The sequence below is a fragment of the Apodemus sylvaticus genome, chromosome 13, assembly GCF_947179515.1.
Source record: "Apodemus sylvaticus chromosome 13, mApoSyl1.1, whole genome shotgun sequence".
NCBI classification, from domain to species: Eukaryota; Metazoa; Chordata; class Mammalia; order Rodentia; family Muridae; genus Apodemus; species Apodemus sylvaticus.
This window is the reverse complement of record NC_067484.1, coordinates 19,130,230-19,140,149: the sequence shown is the minus strand read 5'-3', so window position 1 is coordinate 19,140,149 and position 9,920 is coordinate 19,130,230. Positions and strand designations below refer to the sequence as shown.

The following is a 9,920-nucleotide window of genomic DNA, read 5'->3' as shown; positions in this document are numbered from 1 at the left end:
GGCTGTCCTGTGTTTTAAGCATCTCCTAGGGTTTCTACTGATCCACAGTCTGAATTTCTAGGTCGAGAGGGCTTGGTAGGAAGAGTCCAGAGTGGGCAACAGGAGGGAGAAGGACCGGTTCTGTCAGTCGTTCAGATGTCCCGCCGGCTGGGGCACCGGACTGGCCGCCGCCCCTCGCAGAGCTGCTGGACCGGCCCCGCCCTAGGGTCCGCCCTAGGGCCAGGGCGGGTGGCCCTCTGCAGGTGCGCGGCTTGGGCGGGGCGCGGGGCGGGCGCAATCGGGCGTGGTTTAGGACCCGGGGGCGGCTTCCCGGAGCGACAGTGGAACTCCGAAGTTGCGCTGGACCTTGGCCTTGACAGTCGGAGCTTTCAGCGTGATCCGGCCGTCCTCCCGCTGCTGTCTTCCCGCTGACCGCCGTCCTCAGCCGCCCTCCGTCCTCCGCTCCCAGCCCTCCGCTTCCAATCCAGCGCCGGCATGACGGGTTCGCTGTTCAAGGGGAACTTCTGGGTAAGTCCGCGCGGCGCGGGGCGGCCCGGAGCGCACGCGGGAGCGAGCCCTGGGGCTGCGCCTCTGTCCCGAGAGTCTGCTCCCGGGATCGCGCTGCGCCAGGAGCGCGTCCTCCCGGGAACACCTGGACCCTGACGTCACCCCTCGTTCTCACGCTTGAAAACTGAAGCCCCAAAGGAGGAGCGTTCCAGCCCGCGGGTGCCCAGAAGCCCTGGGAGAGACAGGATGGGGCGTGTGAGCAGTCACGCTGGGGTTCTCGGCCCCAGCTCTGCCCTGCCCCGCAGCCCCGCTTCCTGATTTCCTTCCCAGCCCGCAGAGAACCCCAGGAAGGCCAGCGCGCGCTTGAGACCCGAGAGCTGGTGCTGTCGTAGCGGTGCGGGTCCTAGGTGGCAGGTCTTCTGTCACCATTCACTTAGACATCCTTTTCGCATTCCCATTACCCTGCAGCTAACCACCCTCCAAGGGTGAAACGCCTTCCTTCGAGACAGGGCAAGGAGCTGTCCACTTGAGAGCTGACCCACAGCTACCGAGGGGCTCAGTCTTTTCCTGCTTGTTCCCATGTTTAGCTTCGGAGCTGCCTAACACACCACTCTTCTGCTGTGACCCCAGCGGCAGTTAGAGCCTATCACCTCCCATTTCGCTTGAGGTTTTGAGATCCTTCTGGGATCTCCATAAGGCGAAGGGCCGGGATAGCATTACAGCAGCGGTTAGTAACCTTACACTTGGTCCTCCTAGGAGACCTGGGAAATCCTCACACTTTTTACACTGTGGGAAAAAAAGGACAGACCTTTAGGTAGTTCATAGTAGAGTGGTTATTTTGGGGGCTAACGATGGACATACAGAGGCTTAAGATGATATAGTGTGTGCGTACCATTCGGGGTGTGCCGGTTCTGGAGCAGGCTCAATAAAAGTGTCAAGGAAAGGACTGCTGTTACCCTTCGGCTCTGGATATCTTAGCCTGAGTTAGTTAAGAGCCCAGGACCTTTCTCCATCGGTCCTAGCACCCACAGGAGCCCTGCTTTCTTTCCTCTTCCTCCAACTCTCCTCACACCTGAAATCCCAGCGCTGGGGAGGCCGAACCATCATCTTAAGCCATCGGCAGCCCCGCTGTACCCCAACACTCTGGCAGGGATGATCACAAGGAGGGGCAGAGTGGAGTCTGAGTTGAGATCTATGGTGAAGGTCTTAGGGGCGGCGGCGGGCTGCTGCTGCTGGTGGTGCTGCTGGTGGTGAGTTTCTGATCTACTTTCAAAAGTTACCCGAGATCCCAGAAACTGTGCAAGCGCCCTGTCCAGCTCCACAGTTCCAGCAGTTGTTCCATTCAAATAACGAGAAAGACTGCATTGTTTATTGTGCAGATTATAAGGTTCTTTAAAGGCCTTCCCCACATTACTTCACCATACCTCCCAGTTGCCCTCGGAGGGAACTGACTCACCATGGTATTTTACTGATGGGGCAACTGGCAGGCAGTGAAGCAACACTCACAAGGCCCCCGGAGCTGACGAATAGTGGCCCAGAGCACTCACGAACTAAAGGCTCACCCAAGTGTCTGTAAGAGGGTGACATGGAGTGAGCATGCCCCGGTGAACGTCTGTATTGCCTGCAGTGGGTGTGGGACACGTTGGGCTATCCCGTGGCTGTTTGCGCTCGGGGGTGGGGTGGGGGGGTCTCCTTTCTGCTTCAGCAGGGCCAGGAGCTCTTGGAGGGCAGACCCCGTCTGGGTCCTTAGCACCAGCTACAGCCCTCGGATTGTGGATCCCTAGGTCCAGGTGGATAAGAGGGGGGCAGGAGATAAGACGAAGGACCTGGGAGGAAGGGGCAGAGGGAGCAGTTGGAGAAGAAAGGCCACTCGCCTTTAAGTAGCCATGCTTTTAGGGAATAGGGGAAAGTCTTCTGACTGAGTTGAGGCTTGTGACAGTGACAGTGAGGAATGAGAACGTTGTGACTGGATGAAGCAAAAAACCCACCACCACCAACACTCAAAAACCTTTGAAAGCATAAGCAGGCACTGGTCTCCTGGGTTTAATAAACTTGTATGAAATACTTTCTGTGTGTGAAGTGCTCTAGCAGGCCTGGCTTTTGCAAGCTTTGCAAAACATCTGAGGAAGGGGAATTGAGAGGGGAGGCGTTGACCTTAGGTGCTTGACCTCAAGAATATAGAAAAGGGCCCGGCTGTGGTGGCGCACACCTTTAATCCCAGCACTTTGGGAGGCAGAGGCAGGCGGATTTCTGAGTTTGAGGCCAGCCTGGTCTACAGAGTGAGTTCCAGGACAGCCAGGGCTACACAGAGAAACCCTGTCTCGAAAAAAGCCAAAAAAAAAAAAAAAAGAATATAGAAAAGGGCCAGACTGTGGTGACACACAACTTTAATCCTAGCACTTGGGAGGCAGAGGCAGGCAGATTTCTGAGTTCGAGGCCTGCCTGGTCAGCAGAGTGAGTTCCAGGACAGAACCCTGTCTCGAAAAAACCAAACCCCCCCAAAAAAGAAAAAAGAAAATAGAAGAGGGCTGGCTGTGGCAGCACATGTCTGTAATTCCAGCAGAGTCTGAGGCAGGGGGATTAAGAGGTCAAGCCAAGCCAGGTTGGACTATATAGATGGACTTTGTCTTAAAGACTAAAACAAAGAACATACGGGGTGGTGTGGGGTCTGGGGATGGGGAATAGTTAGCAGGCACCAAGGAAGCTGCACCAGGGGAGCCTGTTCCTGGGTGGAGGCTGTGGAGAGGGAGAGGAGGCATATACAGAAACCACAGAGATAAGAGCTGGTCGCAGGCCAGAGGAGTCAGCAGAGGGTCACCAGCAGAAGGAAGGAGAGGAGCCTGGAGCTGGCTTCAGAAGGGGAACTGGAGGATGAGGGGGCGTGTCCTGAAATAGGAAGTCAGCAGGAGGAACTGCCAAGTGGAGGCAGGAGGAAGAGAAGTGATAGTCAACAATATTTAGTCAGGTGTTGCACCTGCAGAGACCTGTGAAGTACAAAGCTCCCCTCTGCCCCAGCCCTCACCCCAAGCTCCAGGCTACACTGACCTGAGTTTGATCTCTGAATCCCATGGCTGTCTTCTGTTTGCCACTTGTGCACTGTGCCATGCCTTCATGCCTCCTCCCACCCCCAGTAAAATAAGCATCAAACACAAAATAAATAACGAATTAAAGAAGAGAACCTTTGGTGGACCTGCTTTTCCAGGAACTAGTATTTCAAAGTCTATGTATTTTTTAAAAAAGATTTTATTTCTTTTACATATATGTATATGCCATAGCTGTCTTCAAGAGGGTGTCAGAACCTATTACAGATGGTTGTAAGCCACCATGGGGTTGCTGGGAATTGAACTCAGGATCTCTGGAAGAGCAGCCAGTACTCTTAATGACTGAGCCATCTCTTCAGCCCCTCAAAAGTGTATTTTAAGATTTATTGTATCTATCTGAGTGTCCTCCCTGCATGTATGTATAAGCTCTGTGTGCATGCAGTTCCTTGGGGGGTGAGAAGAGGGTGTTGGACCCTCTGGAACTGGAATTACAGATCATAGTGAGCGCTGGGACCTGAGCCTGGATCTTCAACAGTAGTAGTTGCTCTAAAAAGTTGAGCCATATCCCTAGCCCCATAATCAAAATAGTTTTAAAAGTAGGAAGTCAGCCATGGTGGTGCATTTGAATTTCAGGTCATGTCTAGACTATATTATTAATCCTGACTCATTTTGAGCTACAGAACGACTTCCAAGGACCACAACAAAACTGTGGGGGATCAACCCGGATGAAGTTTGCCTTACTATCTGTGCAGACTCTTCCATATTCATGCCTGCTCCTGGCCAGTTGGTTGGGCAGCGCTATGTGATTTATCTTGGTTAATCTTGATGGTTCTCACCAGAAGGAGACAATAATCGGGGTGTGGTTCTCAGAGCTCTAGGGGAATGGCTGAGCCTTAGTGAGAGACAATGCACTTCAGCTGTGGACGGACTCAGACAAGAGTGTCTTTCAGCTGTGGGCACGCACAGGCGACTGTAGAACCAGTTCCAGGAGAGACAGGTGGAAGCGATGCCCTTCCACCCCAGGGGATTTCCAGGGGCCTCATTTGAGCATGAGGTCCAGTCTGGGCTGGAACAGGTCTCCTGGGCCCAAGGCTCTGGGTCTAGACTAGCTTCCCAGTCACTGTGAGCACACTACACTTGCCAGGGGCAGGGTCCCTCACTCTACCTGGAGATTGTCCAGAGGAGGTTTTGGGAACTTCCTAATAAGCTCATTATCCAGCTGCTAGCTCACAGCTGTTCTTCAGCTTCATGCAGTGTCTGGCTTTCTCAGTATTGTGTGTATACAGCCTTTCTCCTTTCCTTCCTTCCTTCCTTCCTTCCTTCCTTCCTTCCTTCCTTCCTTCCTTCCTTCCTTCCTTCTTTCCTTCCTTCCTTCCTTCCTTCCTCCTCCTCCTCCTCCTTCTTCCTTCTTCTTCTTTTTAAATACAGAGGGTAAAAAGCTATACCACCCACTGCTGACTCTATGTGGTATTTTGCACAACATTTAGGTTATTTCCCTAACTTGTTATTTTTGAGCAAGAGTCACAAATTACAATCCTGCCTCGGCTTTCCTGAGTTCCAGAATTACCAGAGTGCGCCTTGGCACCAGCTCTAATTAAAAAAATATATATTTATTTATTTTTTTTAGCCACCAGCTCTAATTAAAAAATCTTTTTTTTTAAAAGTTTTTTTTTATTCAATATAATTTATTTACATTTCAAATGATTTCCCCTTTTCTAGCCCCCCCACTCCCCGAAAGTCCCGTAAGCCCCCTTCTCTTCCCCTGTCCTCCCATCCACCCCTTCCCACTTCCCTGTTCTGGTTTTGCTGAATACTGTTTCACTGAGTCTTTCCAGAACCAGGGGCCACTCCTCCTTTCTTCTTGTACCTCATTTGATGTGTGGATTATGTTTTGGGTATTCCAGTTTTCTAGGTTATTTAAAAAGTTTTTATGTTTTGCCGGGTGGTGGTGGCACACGACTTTAATCCCAGCACTTGGGAGGCAAGAGCAGGCAGATTTCTGAGTTCGAGGCCAGCCTGGTCTACAGAGTGAGTTCCAGGACAGCCGGAGGTACACAGAAAAACCCTGTCTCAAAAAACCAAAAACAACAACAACAACAACAACAACAACAACAACAAAAAGTTTTTATGTTTTGCCTGTGTTAATGTTTTAGCTGTCCTGTGCAGATTGTGACTGCCAGACCTGGGATCTGGGGCGGACTACATACACTCTGATGCTGTAGACAACCTTACTTCAGCTTCAGTGTGCCTTTATATACAGGGGTGTAAGAAAACAAGGAATGATCTGAGGAAGGTTGTCTGAGTTCAGGAAAACAAGATCAGCAAAACTTGTAAATAAAAGCCAGTGAGCACATACTAAATGCTAACAGAGTGGTCCTTTCCCAGAACTTCTCAGGACAGATCAGTTTAATCACAGTTGCCTGGGTGTATGAGATCATATCTGGACAGCATGAAAGCAAGGCAGAGACCATATCCAGATTCAGGGTGCACGGACCAGATCGGGGTCTATAGCTATGATCCAACACCCAACAAGAATAAACATGTCTAATGAATGTAAGTCTTTGTACAGGAGATGTGAAAGTACAATCCAGGGAACTAAATGCCTCTGAGGAGGTAAAGGCCCACCTGCTTTCCCCCTGGAGCCTCTCCCACAGTTCCCCAAGCAATCGCCCATCATGCACCATTCTTTTGACAGCGTTTTGAGAGCCTGCGTGACATGTATGTGTATGTACTGTGTGCATGCTTGGTACCCTCAGGTCAGAAGAGGGCGTGGAAAGGGCTGGAACTGCAGTTACAGGTGGTTGTGAGTGCCATGGGGTTGCCAGAGTCACTTCTGGGGCAGCGAGTGGCCTTAACCACTGAGCTTCCTCTCCGGCTCCAGCTCTGAGTTGTAAATATTCTCTCTTGGGTCTGGCACTGAGAGAGACTTTGGGAGCTTGTCTGGTCTGTTTTTTTGCTTAAGGCAAAGGCCAGGAGAGTCACTGGCAGGTGACTGCTTTCTGGTTCATTTTTTTGTTTCCAGAGCAGCTAGAAAGGTAATCTCTAAAAATGCTTGTCAAAATTCTATTTTATTTTAAAAATTTAGTAAGTTGGGTATGGCACCTATCTTTTAGGGGTTAAAAACAAAACAAAAAATGAAATTTAAGAAATCAATAAGGCTGATCTGGATACATGGAAAGGCAGAGAGGGTTTTGTCTGATAAAAGTGAATGCTTTGAAAAAAAAAAGTACAGTAACATAGCAAATGCTCTGAAAAATCTAAATACTTCCTTAAAAATAGGAACCATTTTTCTCATACACACAGACTCTAAGCCCATAGTCTTTCCTCTCCATACTTAAACGCTTAGCTCTTTCTTTTGGTACCTCCTCCCTTCCCACCTTCCTCCTGCCTCCCCTCCCCCTCTCCTTCCCTTTTCTCCCTCAGGTGGAATCCTGCTGTGTTGTCCAGGTTGGTCTCAGTCTCTTGGAGTCAAGAGACAAGGGACGCTCCTTCCTCAGCACCCCGAGTAGCTGGGTCTACAGACGTGCACCACTGGGCCCAGGCTCTACTATTCTAATGATTTTAACCCATTTCTATTTGATACATATGGGTGTCTTGCTTGTACGTGTGTCTGTACATGCTGAGTGCAGGGCCTGAGGAGGCCAGAAGAGTGGATAGACCCTCAGGACTTACAGATGAGCGCCCGGGAACAGAGAGAGCCGGGTTTCTCCCGAGGAGCAGGGAGTGCTCTTAGCCATTGAGCGGTCTGTCTCTCCTTGGTGGAACTAGAGTATTATCTATTGATTATGGCTCTAACAGAGGCCTTAGCTCTCTTTTCTCTCACCTTCTTACTTCCCTATGAAACTATGCTGATACTTAAAGTTCCAGAAATTTATAATATTTCCTTCACGCAGATTCTTTATCATTTTATGCCATTTCTTATTATGTGTATATCTCCAGCACTCAGGAGGCAGAGGGAGGCAGTCCGATCCATCTCTGTGAGTTTGAAGCCAGCCTATTAGTAAGTTCCAGACTAGCCAGGACTACATTGTCTCAGAGAGAGGGGGAGGGAGAGAGAGAGGGGGAGGGAGAGGAAGGGGGAGACCCCCCTCCCCATCGCCTGTGTTCTCAGGCTGTTCACCCAGGGCTCTGGGTACACTGTGATCTCCTCATTGTTCTTGATTTCCCCGGACATTCTCATTGTCATTTTCTCTTTATTCATGTTTGTCTGGAGCCTACCTCATCCTTTCCCTTTTAAAATGCTCCAATGTATGAAGTATTTTAAAAAAGAATCCTTTCTAAGCCAGTCATGGTTCATACACCCATAATCCCAAAACTTGGGAAACTGAGCCCTGAGGCTCTTGAATTCCAGGTCAGTTTGGGCTACACCGCACACAAAAACCTTTCTCCTCACATCTTTCTAGCGACCTTCCTTCCCCAGGGGCCCTTGGTCCCGTTTTCCAACCAGGCCTGCTGTTCAGCTGCCAGCCCTGGGCTTCCGTTCCTTTCCAGACCCAAGTCACCCAGAGAGCTCCTAAAACATCAGTCACGTCATTCTTTGTGGCAATTTTTCCAATGGCCTCTCATCACAAACACTGCCTCTCGGAACATGTCACCTGCCGTGGTCCACACCACAGCTTCCGGGTCACTTGTCAGATGAGGAACTCTTTCCATTAGTCCTGTCACCTGTCCTCACGGGAGGGAGCCCTGTGTGAGGTACATTCATGTAATTACAGCCATTGTGTACGCACTGTTCAGTATTTCAATTAAAATATCATAACTTAATTTCATATACTGCTGTCTATTTCTCCTAGTAACAAGTGGTGGCCTACACTCCCCAGCCCCTAATAACTATTTAAAACCATTTCTTGTTTGACAGATGTGTCATTTCCAGAGCTTTCTATGGTAAGTAACATTAAGGCATTTCAGGTTTGTACTTGATGTCTAACTCTGGAAACACATGAGGGCCGGTTAGGATCATTTTCTCTCTCTCTCTCTCCACGGTGATAACTTCATGCCTTTTCCCCCTGAGCCCCCAACTCCCTGCTACTCGCTCACTGTGTCTTTCTTCCATCCGTTTGACGTGGTAGTATGATGCTGTCAGTTACGAATATGTTGATCTGATTTCATAGCTATCCTGGGATACATGTTGCCCTGGGCCACAGGTTGAATATGTTCGCTAGTGTCTGATCCATTAAGAAACTGGACATTGCTGGGCAGTGGTGGTGCATGCCTTTAGTCCCAGCACTTGGGAGGCAGAGGCAGGAAGATTTCTGAGTTCGAGGCCAGCCTGGTCTACAGAGTGAGTTCCAGGACAGCCAGGGGGTATACAGAAGAACCCTGTCTTGAAAAACCAAGAAAAAAGAAAAAAGATAAAAGAAAAGAAACTGGACATCAGGGCTAGAGGTATGGCTCAGTGGTTAAGAGTGCCGACTGTTCTTCCGAAGGTGGTGAGTTCAAATCCCAGCCACATGATGGCTCACAACCATCTGTAATGAGATCTGAAGCCCTCTTCTGGGGTGTCTGAAGACAGCTACAGCGAGCATGTGGGACTGGGGCGAGAAGGAAAAGTATGTGAGGACAGCTACAGTGTGCTTACAGATGAAATAAATACATCTTTAAAAAAAAAGAAACTGGACACCAGCCAGAGACATTTACTTTCTGTATTAATCGGATGAGGCTGCACTGAGAAACAGGGACCTTCACACACAGCAGTGGTTAGGTAAGGACCATGCTATCTCTCGCTTCCCAGCTGCCTAAGCGTGGCCCACATTCCTGTGTGGTTATGGCCGGAGCGCCTAGTCCAGAGCCTCACGAGTGAGCTGGCTCTGCTCGCTGAGAAAGGAAACCAGGTGAAGGTGGCATGGCAACTGTTTCCTCTCTCCCCTGACGAGCCTGCCTGGTCTCTTGTATCTGAACATCACAGAAGTCCTCCTTTAGTCATGGCTTCCCTCTTTGGGTTTTCAATTACTTACGATGCGCTATAGCTGAAATGTGCTAAATGGAAAATTCCAGAAGTAGGCAGTCCACGTTTTAAATTGAACACTGTTCCAAGCATGGCTGAAACCTCAGGCCTTCTCCCTGTGTTCAGCCCCGCAGATGAATCATCCCTTGGTAGAGGGCATCTTCTGGAGTTCCTACTCTACTAGTTAAAATAGCGCTAGAGTGTATTGTAATTATTTACATTACATTAGAGCAAATTGTAATGTCGGTAATGCCAACATAGAAGAGAGAAGTTCAGTTTCCTTTAATTGAAAATAAAAGCAAAGTAAGATATTTATAGGAAGACCACTTACACATAAAATATATTTAAATTAATTTTTATTGTGTGTGTGTATGTGTGTGTGTGTGTGAGAGAGAGAGAGAGAGAAAGAGAGAGGGGGGGCCCAATAGTGCACATATGCTCAGAGGCCA

General features: G+C 49.4%; 1 protein-coding gene across 2 annotated transcripts in view; it reads left to right on the top strand.

The window, feature by feature from the left end:
- The first annotated feature begins 286 nt into the window (after positions 1-286).
- The window catches only part of Pstpip2 (proline-serine-threonine phosphatase interacting protein 2), a 102,104-nt gene continuing 92,470 nt past the window's right edge, over positions 287-9,920 (top strand). The window contains exon 1 of one of the 2 annotated variants that reach the window (XM_052155325.1): positions 287-507. In XM_052155325.1, the coding sequence (XP_052011285.1) occupies positions 475-507 (33 nt within the window). In that variant the 5' untranslated portion in view covers positions 287-474. The remainder of the gene's footprint in view (positions 508-9,920) is intronic. The other variant, XM_052155324.1, reaches the window with a different exon arrangement.